This window comes from Chiloscyllium plagiosum, unplaced genomic scaffold, assembly GCF_037043375.1.
Source record: "Chiloscyllium plagiosum isolate Xiang-an unplaced genomic scaffold, Cpla_swu_hap1 HiC_scaffold_17, whole genome shotgun sequence".
Lineage (NCBI taxonomy): Eukaryota > Metazoa > Chordata > Chondrichthyes > Orectolobiformes > Hemiscylliidae > Chiloscyllium > Chiloscyllium plagiosum.
Window position 1 is genome coordinate 16,077,259 of NW_028270155.1, and position 24,211 is coordinate 16,101,469.

The 24,211-nt window shown below is 40.5% G+C and overlaps 1 protein-coding gene across 4 annotated transcripts in view; it reads right to left on the reverse strand.

Moving 5' to 3' along the window:
- The window catches only part of wwox (WW domain containing oxidoreductase), a 948,132-nt gene that overhangs the window by 175,536 nt on the left and 748,385 nt on the right, over positions 1-24,211 (reverse strand). Inside the window, exon 9 of one of the 4 annotated variants that reach the window (XM_087995711.1) lies at positions 13,410-13,492. The exons of 2 other annotated variants lie outside the window; for them this stretch is intronic. In XM_087995711.1, coding sequence (XP_087851837.1) covers positions 13,410-13,492 — 83 coding nt within the window. Of the gene's footprint in view, positions 1-13,409; positions 13,493-15,724; positions 15,914-24,211 lie in introns of all 4 variants that reach the window. One more of the 4 variants, XM_043706562.2, reaches the window with a different exon arrangement.

Genomic DNA, 24,211 nt, shown 5'->3' on the forward strand with positions numbered 1-24,211 from the left:
AAGGAAGTCTTCGCTATCAGTTCAGGTCCTGCTTGAGGCGCTAAGATGAGACTCCTCGCCTCATATGGTGGGAGGTGTGGTATATTAGGTGGCCCAGCACCTATCTTGAGTCTTTTTAACCTATGATGGGATGTTTTTCTCGTGGAATGATAATGGTGGAACCTCCCCTGATGGCATGGAGAAGGACATTGACCTGTGTTGTAATTTTCCAGATGGCTGAGACTGCTTTAACTCAGACGACCACCTCCAATCAGGTTGACGTAGTCTGGTGTTGTGGTCTCTACTGTTGGTCCTGGGGAGGAGCAAATTCCATGTTGACACCATCCCATGCAAAAACACAGAACGGGGCACCAATTTTTCCTTGCCTGCCAGGTTCAGAGTAAATATGAACAACCTTACAGATCAGTTCCACATTGACAGTACTTATCCAGGTATTTTTAAAGAGGGCATGAGTGTGAGGGGTGAGGATGAATTCTGGAATATTGGCTGAGCGCTGAATTGTTCTGGAAACCACATCCTCAAGAATGGGAGCTCCTGTAGGGCTAATTATTATGAATGCTTGCCTGAGTTTCAATTATTTTTTTTGGGTTCAGAACTTACAGTTTGAGTTAAAGCTTAAAGAGGGGAAAGTGAGGACTACAGATGCTGGAGATTAGACTCAAGATTAGAGTGGTGCTGGAAAAGCACAGCAGGTCAGGCAGCATGCGAGAAGCAGGAAAATCGACGTTTCAGGAATGAAGGGCTCCTGCCCGAAATGATTTTCCTGCTCCTCGGATGCTGCCTGACCTGCTGTGTGTTTCCAGCACCACTCTAATCTTGACTTAAAGTTTAAAGAGTCCATTACAGGATGAACTTCCTTTGCTGTGGGATAGGAATAAACAATTGGCTATTTTTATAAGAAGTTAACCATTTGAAGTGATTTAAAAGCTTTGAATGGGCTTTACAAATGGGTTTTCACCAATGTTACACTCACTTTGTTCCACTAGAGGAAAAGATGGTTCAGTGGACCCTAATTATGCTTGACCAGGGAGCCCTCAGATTCCACCATTGGAAAGAAAAATAAAGTATTGCATTTATATAGCCCCTTTCATAATCTCAGTGAATTAAGTATTTTTGAGATATGGTGACTATTACAGAAAATGCAGTTATCAATTGGTGCACATCAAGTTTCTACAAACAGCAATATGCCAATTTTATGACATTGGTTAATGGATTAGGATTTGTCGGGCAGATTTCCCTCACTCTAATTAGATGGCTACATGAGATTGTTTATGCTCAACTGAGAGAGCAGAAAGGCCTTGATTTAACATTTCATATGAAAGATGGTACCTTTGACTGTGCAGAACTCCCTCAGTACTGCAAAGTCTAGATTATGCTCAGGTTTCTGGTACAGGGTTCAAACTCACTACCTTCTAATACAAGGGTGAGAATGCTGCCATGAAGTCAGAGCTGACAATGTGTGAGATTGCTTTATGATGGAACCCCTGGGAATCATAGCTTGACTTTTGATTCCTCAGCTTTTCAGGGAGATAATGAAACAAATAAATGATCCCTGCTCCACTCCAGATTCATTAAGCTATCCAACTAACACTCCATAGAAGACAAAAATCATGGTCAACATTCCAATGTCAGACTGAGAAACTGCTGCACTATCAGAGGTGTTATATCATACAGGTGCAGTGTTTCAGAGGAGATGTTAAACAAAGACTCTGCCTGCCCTCTGAGGTGGTTGTAAAACATCTCATGGCACTATTTTGAAGAAGAACCTGGGAGTTGCCATTTATTCTTCATTCAACATCCCTAAAAAAACTGATTATCTAGTCAATGACATTTTTCTGTTTGTGGGAGTTTGTGGTGTGCAAATTAGATATCAATTTTCTACATTACAAAATCATATCTCTCTAAACCCTTCCTATTCATGTATCTATCCAGATGCCTTTTAAATGTTGCAATTGTACCAGCTTCCACCACTTCTTCTGGTAGCTCATTTCATTCACCATCCTCTGCGTGAAAACGTTGTCTCTTAGGTTCCTTTTAAATTGCTATCCTCTCACCCTAGACCTATGCCGTCCAGTTTTGGATGCCCTTACCCTGGAGAAAATACCTTGATTATTCACCCTCTCTATGGCGCTCATGATTTTATAAACTTCTATAAGGTCACCCCTCAGCCTCCGACACTCCCAGGAAACAGCCCGAGCCTATTTAGCCTCACCCTATAGCACAAATCCTCCAACTCTGGAAACATCCTTGTAAATCTTTTCTGAACCCTTTCAAGTTTCTAAACATCTTTCCTATAACGGGGAGACCAGAACTGAATGCAGCATTCCAAAAATGGCCTAACAAATATCCTTTTCAGCTGCAACATGATCTGCCAATACCTATACTCAATGCACTGAACAAGAAAAGCAAGCAGACCAAAACATCATCTTCACTATCCTATCTACCTGCGACTCCACTTTCAAGGAACTATGAACCTGCACTCCAAGGTCTCTTTGTTCAGAAACACTCCCTGGGACCTTAGCAGTAATGGTATAAGTCCTGCTCTGATTTGCCTTTCCAAAATCCAGCACCTCACATTTACCTAAATTAAACTCCATCTATCATTCCTTGGTCCATTGGCTCATCTGATCAAGATCCCATTATACTCCGAGGTAACCTTCTTCGCTGTCCATTACACCACTAATTTTGGTGTCATCTGCAAACTTACTAAGGGATTGGTGTGGGAAAGAGGGATTCCACTTCATGGGGCATTGGCATCAGTTTTGGAACCGGGGGCATCTGTACCGTTGGGACGGTCTCCACCTGAACCGATCAGGTACCAATGTTCTAGCAAAGAGGATAAATAGGGTGGTCAGTAGGACTTTAAACTTCTGAGTTGGGGGGAAGGGAAAGTGAAAGCGACAGGGAATATGGAGTTAAATGGAAAGATAAGTGGCAGGATAGCATATATGCAGGCGGATTTAAACTTGAGGCAGACTGGGAATGCAGCAAAAAGGAAGGATAACTTAGGACATCTTATGACTTCCAATATCTCTAATGATAAGAAAGTTAGCATTAAGGCACTTTACCTGAATGCTCGTAGCATTCGTAACAAAGCAGATGAACTAATGGCACAGATCATCGTGAATGATTATGATGTGGTAGGCATCACAGAGACGTGGTTACAGGGGGGTCAGGACTGGCAGCTAAACATCCAAGGGTTATCAACTTATCAAAAAGACAGGGAAGTGGGCAGAGGGGGCGGGGTTGCCTTGTTAGTTAAGAACAAAATTAAATCTATGGCACTGAATGACATAGCGTCGGATGATGTGGAGTCTGTGTGGGTGGAATTGAGGAACCACAAAGGCAAAAAAACCACAGTGGGAGTTATGTACAGACCTCCTAACAGTGGCCAGGACCAGCGGCGCAACATGTACCGGGAAATAGAGAAGGCATGTCAGAAAGGCAAGGTCATGGTGATCATGGGAGACTTCAATATGCAGGTGGACTGGGTAAATAATGTTGTCAGTGGATCCAAAGAAAGGGAATTCATGGAATGCTTACAGGATGGTTTTCTGGAACAGCTTGTCATGGAGCCCACAAGGGAGCAGGCTATTCTGGACCTAGTGCTATGTAATGAACCAGACTTTATAAAACATCTTAAAGTAAGGGAACACTTAGGAAGCAGCGATCATAATATGGTAGAGTTCAGTCTGCAGTTTGAAAGAGAGAAGGCAAAATCGGATGTAATGGTGTTACAGTTAAATAAAGGTAATTATGAGGGAATGAGAGAGGAACTGACAAAAATAGACTGGAAGCAGAGCCTAGCCGGGAAGACAGTAGAGCAAAAATGGCAGGAGTTTATGGGTAAAATTGAGGACACTATACAGAGGTTCATCCCCAAGAAGAGAAAGATTATCCGGGAAGGGATTAGACAGCCATGGCTGACAAAGGAAGTCAGGAAATCTATCAAAGAAAAAGAGAGATCCTATAAAGTGGCCAAGAGCACTGGGAAATCAGAAGATTGGGAAGGCTACAAAAACAAACAGAGGATAACAAGAGAGAAATAAGGAAGGAGAGGATCAAATATGAAGGTAGGCTAGCCAGTAATATTAGAAATAATAGTAAAAGTTTCTTTCAATACATAAGAAACAAACGACAGGCAAAAGTAGACATTGGGCCACTTCAAACTGATGCTGGAAGCCTAGTGATGGGAGATAAGGAAATAGCAGGAGAACTTAATAAGTACTTTGCATCAGTCTTCACAGTGGAAGACATGAGTAATATCCCAACAATTAAAGGGAGTCAGGGGGCTGAGTTGAGTATGGTTGCCATTACAAAAGAAAAAGTGCTAGAAAAGCTAAAATGTCTTAAAATTGATAAATCTCCTGGCCCCGATGGGCTACATCCTAGAGTTCTGAGGGAGGTGGCTGAGGAAATAGCGGAGGCATTGGTTAAGATCTTTCAAAAGTCACTGAAGTCAGGGAAAGTCCCAGATGATTGGAAGATCGCTGTTGTAACCCCCTTGTTCAAGAAAGGATCAAAACAAAAGATGGAAAATTATAGGCCAATTAGCCTAACCTCGGTTGTTGGCAAAATTCTAGAATCCATCATTAAGGATGAGGTTTCTAAATTCTTGGAAGAGCAGAGTCGGATTAGAACAAGACATCATGGATTTAGTAAGGGGAGGTCATGCCTGACAAACCTGTTGGAGTTCTTTGAAGAGGTGACAAGTAGGTTAGACTGGGGAAACCCAGTGGATGTGGTATTCCTAGACTTCCAAAAGGCCTTTGATAAGGTGTCACACGGGAGGCTACTGAGCAAGGTGAGGGCCCATGGTATTCGAGGTGAGCTACTGGTATGGATTAAGGATTGGCTGTCTGACAGAAGGCAGAGAGTTGGGATAAAAGGTTCTTTTTCGGAATGGCAGCCAGTGCCAACGGTGTCCCGCAGGGTTCAGTGTTGGGGCCAGAGCTGTTCACATTATATATTAATGATCTGGATGAAAGGACTGGGGGCATTCTAGCGAAGTTTGCCAATGATACAAAGTTAGGTGGACAGGCAGGTAGTACTGAGGAAGTGGGGAGGCTGCAGAAGGATCTAGACAGTTTGGAAGAGTGGTCCAGGAAAAGGCTGATGGAATTCAATGTGAGCAAATGCGAGGTCTTGCTCTTTTGAAAAAAGAATACAAGCATGGACTACTTTCTAAACGGTGAGAAAATTCGTAAAGCCAAAGTACAGAGGGATCTGGGAGTGCTAGTTGAGGATTCTCTAAAGGTAAACATGCAGGTTGAGTCCGTAATTAAGAAAGCGAATGCAATGTTGTCAATTATCTCAAGAGGGTTGGAATATAAAAGCACCGTTTTGCTACTGAGACTTTATAAAGCTCTGGTTAGACCCCATTTGGAGTACTGTGTCCAGATTTGGTCCCCACACCTCAGGAAGGACATACTGGCACTGGAGCGTGTCCAGCGGAGATTCACACGGATGATCCCTGGAATGATAGGTTTAACATATGAGGAACAGCTGAGGATCCTGGGATTGTATTCATTGGAGTTTAGAAGATTAAGGGGAGATCTAATAGAAACTTACAAGATAATACATGGCTTGGAGAGGGTGGACGCTAGGAAATTGTTTCCGTTAGGCGAGGAGACTAGGACCTGTGGACATAGCCTTAGAAGAGGGGGTAATTCAGAACAGAAATGCGGAGACATTTCTTCAGCCAGAGAGTGGTGGGCCTGTGGAATTCATTGCCGCAGAGTGCAGTGGAGGCTGGGATGCTAAATGTCTTCAAGGCAGAAATTGATAAATTCTTGACGTCACAAGGAATTAAGGGCTACGGGGAGAATGCGGGTAAGTGGAGTTGAAATGCCCATCAGCCATGATTGAATGGCGGAGTGGACTCGATGGGCTGAATGGCCTTACTTCCGCTCCTATGTCTTATGGTCTTACTAACCTCATTTATTCACATCCAAATCATTTATGTAAATGACAAAAACCAGTAGACCCAGAACTGATCCTTGTGGCACACCACTAGTCACAGGCCTCTCGTCTGCAAAGCAACCCTCCATCACAATCCTCTGTCTCCAACCTTCGAGCCAGTTCTGTATCCAAATGGCTAGATCTCCTTGTACTCCATGTGATGTAACCTTGCAAATCAGTCTCCTATGTGGAACTTTGTCGAGCGCCTTACAGTAGGGCTAACAACTGAGTCGCTGTGCTGCCCAAATGACTACACTTGCACTATGGGGCCACCAAAAGGTACTATATACATATACGTCTTTCTTTCTTCTTGACACTGTAACGCTGAAAAACAGTACAATAAACAAATCAGCTTAATAATGGTACCAGCTCTCTAAATAATCATTAAATTGGAGATCTGAGCAGCCACAGCCTGGGCCGCAAGATGCCACAATAAATTTATTCAGGAGGAATGCAGCATTACATGTGTTACAGTAGAGTAAGTACACAACTTCTGCTCCTGTGCAAATAATTTTAAGGCATGTAACATCATATCCTCTTTTTCCATCCCCTCCCCTTACCAAGGTCACTCATGGTTAAGTGCTATTTGGTCCTTCGAGGAATTGTAATTGAAAATTATGAAAAGTCAATAAAAAGCAACCCTTTAAATAACTTTCTATTTTTACCCAGACATATTTACTTCACTGGCAAATCTATACTTTGATTCTTTAGAAGGATGTGAATGTTTTATTACAAAGGCTGGGGTTCTGTAATCCTGTTAACAATATGCTCTGGACAGCCTTAAGTCAATTGTATTAAAGAAAAGGCTGCGTATTTGGACCTATCTTTTGCACCAACCTACTATAGTACTGGAATTGATATACACTAAATCCCAAGGCAAATGAGCACATAAAGTATAGATGTGGGCATTTGTCTTGACCATATCTGTCCTTTCATGGGATTCAATCAGATACAGATATTGAGATCACCCTACACTGCCTGAAAATATCTTAACTCTGATCTGGAACAAAGAATGGGTAGTATTACATTCATAGAAATGTTGAAGAAATAGCATAAAAAGTAAAGAAAAAAGGAGAAAAGGCTGCAATATTTTAAATAATAAATAATTAGCCATGACAAGCTCTCTTTAGCATCTGACTCATAGATTAGCTAAAATGTTATAAATAACTTATCTTTACCCCTACAACACCTCCATGATCACTCACACATCCGTTTGAATCCCCTAAATTGGAGAAGATAAGATCATCTCTGATCCTCCTTGAGCCTCATATTAAACTGTTACAAGGCACGCTTTAGCAAAAGAATATTTTAATAATGCAGAAAGGCTTGTCTCGTTTTGTCTCATCTTCCAAGGTAAGCAGAAAAATAATTAGAAGTTAGCCCGGATAGTAAATCCAAGTACAAAATATCTCATGAAGGGTCATCGGACTCAAAAACGTTAACTCTGTTGATCTCTCTACAGATGCTGCCAGACCTACCGTATTTCTCCAGCACACTCAGGTTTTGCTTCAGAATTCCAGTATCCACAACTCTCGAGTTTACAAAATACCTTTGACACTACATTGAAGAACATGTTGCATAGATAAATTTCCAAAGCTACCATGCTGTGATCACAATGCTACCTCAGAATTTCTCTTCAGTGAACAACAATAGGTTTAGCATTTCTTTGGTATGCTTGTAACAATAGTTTCAAATTCATTTGCTTACTCCAATCTGGAAAAAGTAATTTGTTTTTTGTGCAATGTTCTAATGCATGAATATCTTATATCTATGTACACCTCCTGTCAGGTTTTTTTGTTGGAAATTTCCATGTCCATATTTGGAACAATCTACCAATTTTAGCCCTCCAGTCCCATAATACAGTGCCAATAGTGGCAGAAAGATGTAATTACAACCAGAAAAGTTTACATGGGCACTTTGAAAGATCATTCAGTTCTGTAAGTTTTCCAATTCAGTAAGTTTCAAGTTGCTTTGGATAAGAATAAGAGTAGTCCTCAAGTGAAAATACTGAATTGGAGGAAGAGTAACTACCACATTATTAGGCAGGAACTGGGGAATGTCAACTGGGGGCAGCTGTTTGAGGGTAAATCAACATCTGGCAAGTGGGAATCTTTTAAAAACCAGTTGATCATTGTTCAGGACCAACATATTCCTGTGAAAATGAAAGATAAGAATAGCAAGATTCAGGAACCTTGAATGACAAGAGAAAGTGAGAGCTTAGTCAAAAAGATAAAGGAGGCATATGTAAGGTTTAGGAAACTGAAGACAGCCAAAGCCCTTGAAGAATACAAAAATATAACTAAAACAAGGAATTAGGACATCGAAAATGGGCCACGAAATGTCCTTGGAAAACAGAATTAAGGAAAACACATGGCATTTTATATAAATATAAAGTGAGTAGCCAGGGAAAGGGTAGATCCACTCAAGGACAAAGGAGGGAATTTATGCTTGGAACTGAAGGAAGTGGGTAGGTTCTTAATGAATACTTCACACTGGTATCTACAAAGGAGAAGGACATGATGGATGGTGAGTCTCGGGAGGGATATGTTGACATTTTGGGGCATTTCAACAAAAAAAAGGAGGACGTGTTGGGTGTTTTGAAAAGCATTAAGGTAGCTAAGTCCCGAGGATCTGATGGGATCTATCCCAGAAAGCTGAGGGAGGCAAGTGAGAAAATTGCTGGGCACTTATACAAAATACTTATATCCTCTTTAGTTACAAGAGAGGTCCCAGGCGACTGCAGAATAGCCTACATTATTCCTCTGTTTAAGAAGGGCACCACTAATAATGTGGGAAATTACAGGCCAGTGAACCTTAGATCAGCAGTAGGAAGCAGATTCTTAGATATGGGATTAATTCACATTTGGAATAATAAGAATTAATTAGCGATAGGCAGCATGGTTTTGTGCAGGGAAGATCATGTCTCGCAAACTTGATTGAGTTTTTTGAGGAAGTGACAAAAATGATTGATGAGGGCTGGGCAATAGATTTTGTCGATAAGAATTTTAGCAAGGCCTTTGACAAAGTCCTTCATAGCATGCTGATACAGAAGGAGAAGTCACATGGGATCACATGGTGAGCTAGTAAAATAGATACAGGACTGGCTTTGTTGTAGAAGACAGAGAATAGTAGTGGAAGAGCTTTTTTGACTGGAGAACTTTTGCCAGTGGTGTGTATTGCTTATAATATACATAAATGATTTGGAAGAGAATGTGGGTGTTCTGATTGTGAGTTTGAGGATGACACAAAGATTAGGGAGCTGTGGATATTGAAGATGATTTCCAGAGGATACAGCAGGATATAGACAGGTTGGAGACTTGGGTGGAAAAGTGCAGATGGAGTTTAATCTGGACAAATGTGAGTGATGCATTTTGGGAGATCTAATGCAGGTGAGAAGTATACAGTAAATTGCAGAACCCTTAGTAGTATCAACATACAGAGGTATCTAGGCATCCAGATCCACAGTTCCTTGAAAGTGGCAACACAAGTAAATAGAGTGGTCAAGAAGCCTTATGGCATGCTTCCTTCATCAGTCAGAGCATAAAGTATAAAATTGGCAAGTCATGTGCAGCTGTGTAGAACTTTAGCTCGCCATTTTGGGAATATTGCATCCAGTTCTGGTCGCCATAAACCAGGATATTGCCTGGTTCGGAGGGTATTACCTGTCAGGAGGGAAATGACAAACTTAATTTGTTTTTACTTGAATGCCAAAGGGTGAGGGGTGACCAGATAGAAATTTACAAATTTAAAAGAGGCAAGGATAGACAATTGGAGTTGTTCTTCTAGGGCAGAAAGATCAATTACTAGGGGACAGAGGCTTACAGTAAAAGGGGATAAATTTAAAGGAGATATGAGGTAGGTTTTTACACAGAAGGTGGTCAGCGCCTAGAATGTGCTGCCAGAGGTGATGGTGGGGGTGGATACAGTAGCAACACTTAAGAGGCATCTTGATAGATACATGAATAGGTAGGGAATAGAGGGATACAGACCTCATAGTGGCAAAAGGAATTCAGTTTAGAAGAGATCTCGTGCTGGCGCAGTCTTACAGGGCTTAAGGGCCTGTTCCTGTGCTGTACTGTTCCTTGTTCTATAAATGTGAGCATAGAAACTCATAAGAGAAACACAGTTAGGACAGAATTTATGCCATTACAAGGGGAACTAAATCTTGTTTGAGTGCCTAAACTATGACCCAACTTTGAACCACATTTCACGAGATCATTGCAGAAGGGGAACCACTTTCATCCATCAATGTAGTATAGTGGGAAATTAACATGTTAAGAATGCAATAACAATTACATATTACCCCAATTCAAAGAAGGCAAGATAGAAGCACTACTGCTGTATTCAAAATGATGCATGTAAAAATCAAGAGTTTACAAGACGACCTGAGAGCGAAGGAGAGTCCATCTTAGCACCAGATAAGATAGATGTAACAGACTCAGAGCTGGATAGAGCGGCACCAAGAGTTCAGTACATTTATTCACTGCCCAGAGAACACAAAGCAGAATCTATGGAGAGACAGCAATGCAGCCTTAAGTCTATAGCACAATCCATGGATACAACTGTAGCAGCATAAAGTATGTTGACACAGTATTCACTCAAAACATTCCATCCAAAGAGATCCTAACTGCCCTCACACAGAATTAAATTGTTTGTTAAGAAATTCAATGGCTTCTGCCTTCTACAGGTAAACAATCCTTTATCCAAAATCCTTTGGGCCAGTTGTTTATCAGAATTCGGCATTTTTCGGATTTCAGAATAAATGACATTTTCACAGTGAAATTTTAAAAAATGACCAAACAGCAGACACATGTGTGAATAATACAAGCGCTGAGACACAATTGATGCCTGCCAGTGTTGGGCCACGGCACCACATCACATCTGAGTGATGCGGTTCAACTGGGTATGGAGTTGGGTCATCTGTTCACATGCCAAAATGACACTCCACACAAAAAATTTCAGATTTTGGAGCTTTTCAGATTTCGGGATTTTGGATAAAGAATTGTATACCTGTACTAGTACTTCACGGAGTTTCATCTGTACACAAAACACAGAGTTTCAAAACACAAGCCTTAAAATCATATTTTACTAGTCTGAACCTATGTCCCAGTTCTACTTGCATGGTTTAATTTAAAATAATATTTTGGATTGTTAACACTCGTTTATGTCTCTGTAGGATCATTTTCAGGGTGAAAAGTCAAAGACAGTCCAGATTTTCCTCATAACTTAATTTATTGATAATTGATCTGCTCAAAAGCAAGCTGCCTCACTACGAATTACATCCCTAACTATATTCCAGACATATTTTGTGCTTTCCTCTTTAGGAAATACTTTGGGGCAGGTGTTAGAGAGCAAGTTTTAACTGTAGTAGAATTTGCTGGTGGAATCAAACATGCCTGAGTTCAAACATGAGCATGCTGTGAAGGACAAAGACTAAGAACTATCCTCTAGTCATATCTGAATGCAGATAAAGGGACTCTCCTCTCTAAGCCAGTCAGTTAGACAAGAGGAAACAAGATAAATAAAGGAGTTTTTCTCCCAATCTGAAGTCTGGAACTCAGTCACAGTCAAAAGAAATCAGAACAACCGAATCTCAATCAACCTACAAAACTAAGCATCTTGAAATCCCTGGTTCAATTCCCAACATCCACACTGCTGGTGACCTCAGGGACTGATTTGTGTTTACTTTTTAAACTTTATCTTTTTAGACTCACTTCTTATTTCCAACCTGAGTACTGTGTTACTAATTCTTCTTATGCTTAGTAATTAATAAACTCACTCTTTTAAAGCTGTGGTTAATTGCCTCCTTTTAAAATACAAGTTCATTTGAGTCTGCAAGAAAGGGAAGGAATGCTTTCCAAATTAATCTTGTTGCAACCAACAGGAAGGGAGCCAGTTGATTCCTTCCCCCTCCCCCACACCTGGAGCTTAATCATTTGCAATATCAAGAGAACCTCACCTGGCCCTCAACAAAACTAATTCTAATGCAATATGCTTATTTGTTTTAAATCATTTCTCCTGTTGCTTTGTACACTTATTCTTTTCCACCTCTTTCTTTAATTTCTGAACTGCTTCTGCTTGTTCCACTGTCCGTCCCTGCTTGGTGTGATGTGTAGCCATTACCACTTTGCACTGGATTTCTCCGTTCACACCATGTATGTGAGGTAGATGCTGGATTAGCCCCAGGGTTGAAATGTGAGGTCCCTAACCCAGTACAGTAATTCCCTCACCAACCCAATACAACATCCAGATCATCGCTACATGACACCACAGATCAAATATGGGCCCAATCTGATCTACATTCTTTAGTGCTGCACCACACAATGGATTTATTCAGAGCTGTCAGGAAACCAGTACAAATATTTTGAATCCAACTGCTTGTGTTTTTATTTTATTATCTCTCAATATGAGTCTGAGGCTAAGATATTACACATTTCTGGTGTAAAATACTTCTACTGAGAGAGGTCATTTCTGAACCTCTTTCCCTTCACGAACAGGCATTTCAATTGCTTTCCAAGACATTCCACTCCACTATGTCAAAATATTAACAAGAAATGAACACCAGATCAGTGTTTATATTCAGGTTTATTTCTCTATAATAAAAAGAAAGATGGCAATCATTTCAAGAAAGTGATTTGTCAAAAATCAACCTTCATTCATTTAGCACACCCTGAAGTGCTTGGGGATTAGCAAAAAAGCTAACACTTAGATCGATACAAATGTTTGCAAATTACTCCTTATAGAAATGCTGTCATGTAAAAATTACAGGGGGAGTGGTTTAGGAATATGGCTGCTCAATCATTGGGACACAGGTTGTTCAGGTAGTGTGGACGCACCAGCAGCTTTGCACCTCTCAGGACACAGACATGTCAAAGACAAGTTAGTTGCCCAACTGCAAAGTAGGGATAATCTGAATGGTTTTGCCCCCAGTGACTGACTTTGTGTTGACAGTGTTTGATTTAGTGCCTGAAAGGCATTTCACAAGGCAGCCAACAGGAGAATAGGAGGGGAGGTGGAGAAGACAAGAGAAATAAAAACAAACAACAAAATCAGGAACACAGGAACTTCATTCTTTCCCACTGAGGGATGTTACATTTGCGCCTTGCCCAGAGAGTGCAAGAAAAATATCTGACAGAAACCACTTCAAAACAGTAACACATTTATAACATGGATTCTCTGAAATCATAAAAAATGAGCTCTTAAAAATAACAAATGAACTTCGAATTGCTTCGCTTCAGAGAACTCCCATATGTTTTTAGGTCTGCTGTGAGACACAACTTCTGTGGATTAATAGATGTCGTGTGATGCTTTTCTTTTCCATGGAGATCTGTACCAAATCAAGGCTGAAAGCTCTTGGCAGATAGATGCGAATGGAAATTGTCACGCCAAAATCAAAATCTAAACTAATACTGCGAAGGAAGTATGCAAATGTTTCCTTTCAATTTTACCTTCTGATGATTTCATTTCTTTTCCCCTCACTGTCTCCCTCAGTTTTATTCTGGGCTGCCTCTTGGGACTGCATGCAAGATTTCTATACATTTAAAACAAAGCAAACAGAACAGATGTAAAAGTGGATGTCAGTTATATGACCTGATTCGAAAAGCTTCAGAGATCGCAGCCTTCCTCACCAGCCACTTCCATAGCCACTGTTCCTCACCAGCCACTATTATTTTTTGCCAAATCCCAATGGATTAGCCATTGCAGTAAAACATCAGAAAAATAAATCATAATTAATCTGTCACTAGATTATCACTCAAGCCTGCCCACGAGATGATTCAGATCAGAAATTTGAACAAAGGGGCAAGAATTTGTCTTGGATGATAATACATTGCCCACCTGTTAGATAGTTTATGTTAAAGTCAAGATAATGGAAAATTAGGTAGGGATATATCACTTTATTTTGGACAACTGGCTAAGGCATATTCCTACCTCAAAGAATTATCTGAAACCAAAACGTTTTTTGACCTGTTTATTGATCCCCACCCCCCCTCCCGAGAAGACAGGCAGATCACTGAAGCTTTGTCAGAAAGCTTGTGTTTGCATTAAGCATGGTGTGGCAGAAACCAGCATCTTGATTGGAATGTCTTTTTCAGTTTTGCATTTGTTGTAGGTATCCTCACCCCTTATTCACTCTTTAAGGTAACTAAAAGGGTATCTTTAATTAAATAGTCCTCAAAGATTGAACAAACACAACCAATCAGCTGAGCTTGTGTCAGTTATGTCTGATGGATGCATCAAACTGCAGTGACAGTCTTAAATTCTGCTGTAGTTGCTGAAAGATGTCTCTGGATAAAGATTCCACTTTCCTTGCCACTGTAGTAAAGACCCCATAGTTCCAGTGGACCATTGGGCTGTACTCTCATTACAGAGAGAGAGGGTAGGTGGGGTGGAGGACTGGTGTTAAGTTTAACCTGGACACAAATGGTGCTTGAGGAGAGAATTCCAAAGTTTGAGGAGAAGGCAGCAAAAGCTCACCCATGAACAACCAGAACAGCGAAAATGCAGGAGTCCAAAATTGGGGAAGAGCAGAGGTCACAGAAAGTTCTGAGGCAGGAATAGACTACACAATAGGAAAGGATGAGACCATGGGAGGTTTTAAGTACAAGTTTCTTTTCCTAGGTAAAGATTTGTGGATTGAAGTTCCTTGAAAGAGGTAGTCCTCTTCATCCAAATCCAGCAGGACACTCATTTCCCACCCGACCTGCACATGAAATTCCTATCTATGGTTTGTTGTTATGTCTTCCATTCCTGGCTCATTTGGCAGTGCAATTACACTGGTACTAGCTACCCATTGATAACACACCCAAGTGATTATCCTTCAAATCCAAGCTGAGACTGCGACTGTATATTGAGTTATCTTATGACTGCTCTTTACATTCAGTCATTGCTCCTGAGATGTCAATATTTGCAGAAAATCATAAATGCACTGTGATTTTCAAGTTGTTCATCAAGCACATCTTCTGTTGTACAATGGATAGTGCCATTATTTTCCCAGTAGCTGTGGACACAAGGACCTTCCCCCTTTCATTTAGATTATTAACAGTTGAACATTGTTTCTTTCTCCACTGAAATGAGTAGAGTCAGTTCCTAAGTAAGTAGAAGTCTTATCTTAGAGCTTCAATCTTGTTTAAGAATTAGTCAAAAAGACTTGGGGCCTAGGCTTAACAGAGACTGTATTTCAATAATGAATTAGAAGTCTGATTATATAATTTACTTATAATCTTGTAATAGGAAAATGATGTGACACCACCCCAGGGGATCATGGAATGTCAGAGCTGGAGAAATATGAAACACAATGAAACTTTCAGTTAGTAAATGGAAGAGAACGTAAAGAATCATTGAAGGAGATGACTGTTATTAGAGCTTGGTTGCATTTTAATAATATTTTAAAGCATTTCTACTGATCTAAAAAGACAGCATTCAGTGGGACTCAGAGACATCTGAAGGTAAATTTGAATTTTATTTTTACAATGACAGAGTTTTTCAATAGATTAAAGTGAGTATGGAGTTGATGTTGCATTTCTCATGTTAATTCTTTGAGAAATGTAAGGTGGGAGTGGAAATGCCACTAATTATACACAAGTAACAGCCAGATTCATTAAATAGAATGGTCAAAATCAATGGGGCGCAGATGCTGGAAATAAAAACAAAAAGCACTGGAAATACTCAACAGATCAGGCAGTAACTGTGCAGAGAGACAGAGCTAACGTTTCAAGTTATTGATGTTCTGGCACAACATGCTTTCCTCAGCAACATCCCCTACCTTGCCCCACAAAGGTGAATGAGAAAGCAGGCACGAAACATCTCCGATAACAGAACTGAGCGTCACCAAGATGCTTGTGGAGATAGGCTGATAATAATGCCTTGCTGATTCTTCAGACCTATGCCTGCGTTCAGTCAGGCTCCTGATGAAATTTTCCTGGAACTTCCCAATCACGATTCTCAGGAAACTCTGAAAGCAATTTGTGTGCAATGAGTTAGCCCGAAGTGTGGTGACTTCTGTGGTGTGAAAAAACACTGGTGCGAACACAAAGCAATCTCCCAATGAAATGAATGACTGGTTAGCCTTTTCTTAAAACTGTTCAGCACTGATAAAAATGTGGCTATGAATATGGAATTTCACAACAAAAACTGACAGCTGTTTGCATGAAAACTTACATGCTTTTCTACATTTCCTGTGCTTGGGAAAATATTGACAAGATTAAATACTATTATTAGCAATATGGAATCTCACTGCAACTCCTCCACCCAGGATGCAGTATTTCTTGAAAGTAAAACTCATGTTGTTTTCTTTTCTTTCATAAGGAATTTTGCGGCTAGTTTATTCGAATCTTTCCCACTGAATCCCACAATAAATGGTTGGCATGCTCTCAGTAGCTAAATCCTAAGCTCTGCAGTTCCTGTCTTCAATCAGGCAATATGGAGAACTTGGCTGGAACCTACAATAGTATATAAAATAACAATGTTTTTAATAAATACATTACAATCTCAGATTTTCATATTTTGATTAGATTAGATTCCCTACAGTGTGGAAACAGGCCATTCGGCCCAATGAGTCCACACCAACCCTCCGTAGAGCAACCCACCCAGACCCATTCCCCTACATTCACCCGTGACCAATGCACCTAACATTACAGGCAATTTAGCACGGCCAATTCACCAAACTTGCACATCTTTGTACTGTGGGAGGAAACCGGAGTACCCAGAGGAAACCCACGCGGAGAATGTGCAAACTCCACACAGACAGTTGCCTGAGGCGGGAATTGAACCCGGGTCTCTGGTGCTGTGAGGCAGCAGTGCTAACCACTGAGCCACCATGCCTTTACAGAATTCTTTTACAGATATTGGCATTTCTGACTGGGCCAGCTTTTATTGTTCAGCAGTAATTGCCCAGAGGTTAAGAATTAACAGCACTGTTGTGAGTCTGGAGTCACATGTAGACCAGGAGAAAGTGTGGACTGCTGGGGATCAGAGTCAAAAAGTGTGGCACTGGAAAAGCACAGGTGGTCAGGCAGCACCCAAGGAGCAGGAGAATTGACATTTTGGACATAAGCCCCTCATTCCTGATTCTCCTGCTCCTCAAATGCTGCCTGACCTGCTGAGTTTTTCCTGTGCCATACTTTTCATTACATGTAGACAAGAACAAGTAAGTGTGATAGATTTCATTCCCTAAAGGACATCAGTAAACAAGTTTGGTTTTTTCAATAATCAACAATGGCTACATAGTTGCCACTAAAATAATTTTTTTTAAAAATTCAGATTGTTATTCAATTTAAATTTCTCTATGGGCTGTAGTGGGATTTGAACCCTTGTACCAGGACATTGAGTTCTGGATCAGAAGTCCAGTGATACTATCAGTACATCATTGCCTCTCAGGCATATTGCTGCATGTTGATATGTAACATGCAAAAGTAATCATATATTGAATGTTATTTCACTGCTTTATTGCAGTTTTGTTTTTCCCTGGTGTCTGGGCTGACATTAATCACTAAGTGTTAGAATGGGGTCACATTGAAAAATAATTTGGGAATCCCTGATTCTTTGACCAAGGTTTTTCAGCTCTGATCTCCAGCATCTGCAGTCCTCACTTTCCCCTCAAATAGCCAAAATGAGTTCATATCGGAACCTTAATCCTGCATCTTTCACACCTTCCCTCAGGCTCACTTGCGACTAATCTTATGTAGAAACCATCTATCTCTATGCTCAGAAAACTACTGGATTCCTTTCTTGACCTTTATGCAAGCTGACATTTTTTTGTCTTAATATTGTTATGAACCAGACCAAACACCCTCAAAATATATTAAGAAGATAGCCTAGAAGGTAGCAACCATTTTTTATTTTTAAAGGCAAGTGCAAGGCATTGTTCTGGATATTCAGAAATTTAATTGGTCAAACTACCAGGTTTGAAGCAATACACATTCTATTCATACACTACAGTTAACATCCAAACAAAAGAACAAAGAATTGGAATACCTTAACTCTACTGGAAATCTTGACAGAATAACAGATTACTTTACAACTAAACAGCAACTGTTCCAATATAGTAACATCCCATAAACTCATCCTTCACAAAGGCAAATTCAATAAAATAGATTGTTTCACAGGGCATTCTACCAACAGGAAGAGAACCCAAGCCTTTAGCTGTTACAAAAAGAGAAATAACAGCTTCCACACCTGGCTTCAAGACCTCAGCAACTGATGAAAGCTAAGACATACACATATTCTGGCTCTTTGGGAGCTTGATCCCACCCTTCATGCTGCTTCTATTGTTCAACTTTAAAATAACACAAAGCTTGCTGGGCTCAGAGCAGACAGCTTGGCTCTAAGTTTACAGCACCTGCTTTTAAAAACAAAATGACAGAACACTTCCTATTTAAAGGCACATCTTGCAACAATATCTAATAAGTAACGTGAGACAAATTCTGTATGCTAACACTCCCATGAAGCAGTTTGGATTAGTTGACCATGCTAAAGGCAAGTTATTATTGCTCAAAAAAGCATGGTGAATGTCTGTTGAGTGATACATTGAATGCAGCATGAGTCAGAACCAGGTTCTCAGGACTACCAACTTGCTGTGTTTCTCTAACATATCCTTATCTACGTGGACACATTCAGTGATGAATATTGGATTATTATATGTTTACTAATGCCATTTTGTATTACTGAATCACAAAGAAGCCTCCAATTGCACAATGAACTGAAAGCAGCAACACCAATGCTCAGTCATCTGGACACAGAACATACACAAAGCCTCAGCACACTTTGCTGCCACAGGGATTTACAGTATCTGTCAAATGGCCAGCTTACTACAAATCATTCACTCCTGTAGCCTTCCACAAGGTTTTTGAGTTATATCCTGGAGGGCCAGACTCACTCAGTTAAGGTATTTGTCATGTAATAATTTGTCATATAATTCAATCTGAATTAATTATTGAAAATCATAATGTTGAATGAGGCTTACATCTGGTAAGTTAATTCAAAAATATTTATAATAATTATGTGCAGATCCATTGGTGTTTTGGGGTGAATTACAGATGGATATACAGATGAATAGATCTGAGCAGTCAGCTCAATATTAAATTAACTTGTGTGCCTCTGCAATTCAATTTTTCTTCATTTAAATATTTCTCCAATTCTATTTAAGGACCTTCTTTCATTAAAACCGTACTTGATGTTGTTTAGAAAGTGGACACATTAAGAGTGATTGTACTTCAATCCCCTCAGCCAAAATAACCACTGGTGTAGGGACAGTCTGGATAATGCCTGATTTCCATTCTTCACTACCCACTGCCTCTCTTTAATTCCCTCTTTCACCTACACACATCCAGCAACTGAGAGGAGCTCATGGATTTACTTGCCATTAAGAGTAAGCTGTTCCCTTCTCCTTACTCAAAGGTGCATTGCAAAGGTAACAGGATAATTGCATGGAGGGAGTAAGGAAGGATAGGATATGTTAATAAGATGAGCTGAGGGAATGTCAATGAAGCACTGAAAACCAGCATTGGCAGATTGGACTGAATGGCCTATTCCTGTGCTAGAAATTCAGTGGGATACCGCATAATAAGACAAACCCCTCAAATTCCTGAAGAAGGGCTCATGCCCGAAATATCGATTCTCCTGCTCCTTGGATGCTGCCTGACCTGCTGTGCTTTTCCAGCAACACATTTTCAGCTCTGATCTCCAGCATCTGCAGTCCTCAAATAGCCAAAATGAGTTCATATCGGAACCTTAATCCTGCATCTTTCACACCTTCCCTCAGGCTCACTTGCAACTGATCTTATGTAGAAACCATCTATCTCTATGCTCAGAAAACTACTGGTTTCCTTTCTTTACCTTTATGCAAGCTGACATTACACACTGATCCCTCTCCTCAGGTAGCATTCTTTTCAAAACTGCAATCATCATCCCTCTCTTCAAAAATGTGTTGCCATCTCCCAAATGCATGCCTATCTTCCTGGTAACTCCATGTTTGAATCTAATCAGATGTATTCTTCTGTCCTGAAATGGCCCGAAACAAAATCACAAATGATTTCATGATAAATGGGTGCTTTACCTCCTATTTATCCTTGACCCCTCAGTTGCCTCTGACATAGCTGTTCATCGACGTTTCGGGCATAAGCCCTTCTTCAACACGATAATTGCATGGAGGGAGTAAGGAAGGATAGGATATGTTAATAAGATGAGCTGAGGGAATGTCAATGAAGCACTGAAAACCAGCATTGGCAGATTGGACTGAATGGCCAATTCCTGTGCTATAAATTCAGTGGGATACCGCATAATAAGACAAACCCCTCAAATTCCTGAAGAAGGGCTTATGCCCGAAACGTCGATTCTCCTGTTCCCTGGATGCTGTCTGACCTGCTGCGCTTTTCCAGCAACACAGTTCCAGCTCTGATCTCCAGCATCTGCAGACCTCACTTTCTCCCCATAGCTTATCATCACCCTTCAAAGCCTCCAATCCACTTTTCCAGGATACGGTTCTACTCTTATCAAACTGCAGCCAGATCATTTGTAGTAATGGTTTCACTCCCTCAGTCTGCACTGTGTTGCCATTTTAACAAACGTGAATACTGGATAAGTCAAATCTCAGAGGGAAACCTGGCTTGATAGATCATATGTTATTTAATTATCATGGTGGTCAGTCACTGAACGTATTCACATGAAGCTTTGTTTTTCTAACAAAGGAACATAAGTTGAATACACAAAAGAAACATAAATGACAAGTTCTAAATATATAAGACAGTTTTGAGAGACTTTAACAGCAAAAGGAAAGATTCAATCCTTTCTCCAGAAATATCTTTGCCAGTCCTTTATCACTCCTATCTTAACTCTTTAATTTTTTCACTCTTTGTGGCCTTGGAAATGTAAGACTCCTTTTCAGTTCTCGGTCCTGAAGACTTCATTCCAGCTCTAATAGTCTGAAGTTTTCTTTCCATTTCTGACAGCCTGGAGATTTCTACCAACTCATACCATCAGGAGATGTTGACAGAAACTAAATAAACTGTTCTTCTGTTGACATTTAAAGGACATTTAGACATGTACATGGAGAAGAAAGGTTTAGAGGGATATGAGTTGAACACAGACAAATGGAACTGGTTCAGTTTAGAAAACCTGGTTGACATGGGTAGGTGGGCCAAACGGCCTGTTTCCATGCTGTTTGACTCTATGACTCTATGAATGATTTATCTTCTCAACAAGAATGTGACTGTAACCCCAGGTCTGTCTTTCTGAATGTCAAGAAAAATCACACAACAGCAGGTTACAGTCCAACAGGTTTATTTGAAAGTACAAGCTTGTACTTTTAGATAAACCCCTTGGACTATAACCTGGTGTTGTGTGATTTTTAACTTTGTCTACCCCAGTCCACCGCCAGCACCTCCACATCATTTCTGGGTTTTATAACAGCTTCATTTTGTCAATGTTAACTTCCTAGGTAGTTTATCTAGTCATTTAGTTTAAGTTTCATACTTTCTTGAAAATTGTGTTTGAATTCATTGATTAAAAATCAACTTTAAACAAGATGGAATTGATACTTAGCACAAATCAAAAGTTTATAAAAAATAATTTAACATATTTTGCTTTCGTTTTGTTTACATGAGTGTTCTTCACAGAAATAAAACGAGAATTCTCTTTTTCCACGACTTTTAAATCCAAAATCACAAATAACAACAATGTATGATAAATCTCGATCATAACTGGATCTATTCTTGGTCAATCAACTCTTCCTCAAGTGCAAACTGTCCTTTAGTAGCATACCCAAAGACATTGCATCAATTACTGTGTTGATAATAACTAGGTCTACTTGTCCATCAACTGAATTAACTTTTCTACTGTGCTAGTGTTGTCAGGTTGATTAACTAATGTGGAGTCTTGGATGGGTTGCAAGTTCCTTCAGTCTTTGTGCCTGCCCAGCACCCTATCCTCGCTACTCTTTGCTTTTTCTTCTTGCATTCTCTGTTGCATTGACTTTATCTGTTTGAAATAACCACATTCTACTTAACCTGAAGCACTGCTTCCAACCTCACAACCTCAGGAACACAGAGATGACTTCGATCTACTTCCTCATATATTGTCCATTTTTGCCTCTTTCTCAACCTTTTTCATGCTGAAAAGCCCATTCATTAACTATATTAGCTCTAAATATGACAGGTGTAATGCTCTCCTAGTCATTTCCATCCTTCGTGCTGCGGAAAAATCCCATTTTACAACCAAATTTCCTCAAATGCCCATGATTTAAAACTTAATTCTTTTTGGGATTTTGTTCTTTTATCTCTTTGTAATTCTTCCAGGCCAGGAAAGCCACCCCAACAATTCTCTTAGAGTCATAGAGTCATAGAGATGTACAGCATGGAAACAGACCCTTCGGACAACCCATCCATGCCGACCAGATATCCCAATCCGACCAGATATCCCAACCCAATCTAGTCCCACCTGCCAGCACCCAGCCCATATCCCTCCAAATCCTTTCTATTCATATACCCATCCAAATGCCTCTTAAATGTTGCAATTGTACCAGCCTCAACCACATCCTCTGGCAGTTCATTCCATACACGTACCACCCTCTGCGTGAAAAAGTTGCCCCTTCGGTCTCTTTTATATCTTTCCCCTCTCACCCTAAATCTATGCCCTCTAGTTCTGGACTCCCCAACCCCAGGGAAAAGATTGTGTCTATTTATCCTATCCATACCCCTCATAATTTTGTAAACCTCTATAAGGTCACCCCTCAGCCTCCGACGCTTCAGGGAAAACAGCCCCAGCCTGTTCAGCCTCTCCCTGTAGCTCAGATCATCCAACCCTGGCAACATCCTTGTAAATCTTTTCTGAACCCTTTCAAGTTTCACAACATCTTTCCAATAGGAAGGAGACCACAATTGCACGCAATATTCCAACAGTGGCCTAACCAATGTCCTGTACAGCCGCAACATGACCTCCCAACTCCTGTACTCAATACTCTGACCAATAAAGGAAAGCATACCAAATGCCTTCTTCACTATCCTATCTACCTGCGACCCCACTTTCAAGGAGCTATGAACCTGCACTTCAAGGTCTCTTTGTTCAGCAACACTCCCTAGGACCTTACCATTAAGTGTATAAGTCCTGCTAAGATTTGTTTTCCCAAAATGCAGCACCTCGCATTTATCGGAATTAAACTCCATCTGCCACTTCTCAGCCCATTGGCCCATCCGGTCAAGATCCTGTTGTAATCTGAGGTAATCTTCGCTGTCCACTACAACTCCAATTTTGGTGTCATCTGCAAACTTACTAACTGTACCTCTTATGCTCGCATCCAAATCATTTATGTAAATGACAAAAAATAGAGGGCCCAGCCCCGATCCTTGTGGCACTCCACTGGTCACAGGCCTCCAGTCTGAAATACACCCTTCACCACCACCCTCTGTCTTCTACCTTTGAGCCAGTTCTGTATCCAAATGGCTAAATCTCCCTGTATTCCACGAGATCTAACCTTGCTAAGCAGTCTCCCATGGGGAACCTTCTTTAACTCTGGCTTTTTGCACAGCCCTCTGACACACTACCAGCAGCCACCGTTCAGAAATCAGCTATATTTAGGAATCACCTGCTTAAACAGCTTCTTCATATTTTTCTCTCCTCTTTCAAATCTTACATCTTCAACTAAGCTTCACCCCTCCTAGTAAATGCTTTATTGCTTATAGGTCAATCTTCAGCTGATCATGTCACGATGAATAGCCAGTTACAAATGCAACACAAATAAATGTAGCTGTTGTTATGACAGAGGACCCAAATCAGAAGTTTAAGCACTTTGCATGTTCCCACATGTGTGCACCTCTGAATGAATATGAATGTTCAAATTAACAGACATACTTCTATGTGATATCCTAGCCAGGCCAACACAGAAAGGGCAAAACCATCGACTTCAATGGCTCCAACTGAAAAGATCCGACTCCATGTTCTACTTGATTATTGGAATGCAGAATAAAACTGCAAAACTTGCCGATGGCACCAGACCTGGAGGTACGTCACAGAGTGTAGATGGTACAAATTTACCACAACAAGGAAGATAGGCCAACAGAATCGACAGATAGGTGGCAGGCGGAATCTGATACAGAGGAGTGTGAGGTGATACACTTGATAGAGGGATAGGAAGCGGCAATATAGATTTGATATAACAATTCCAAAGAGTTTGCAGGGTCAGAGGAATATGGATTTCATGCCAATCAAACTTTGAAGGTGGCAGGTCACATTGAGTAGTAGTCAGCAAAACTTATGGGAT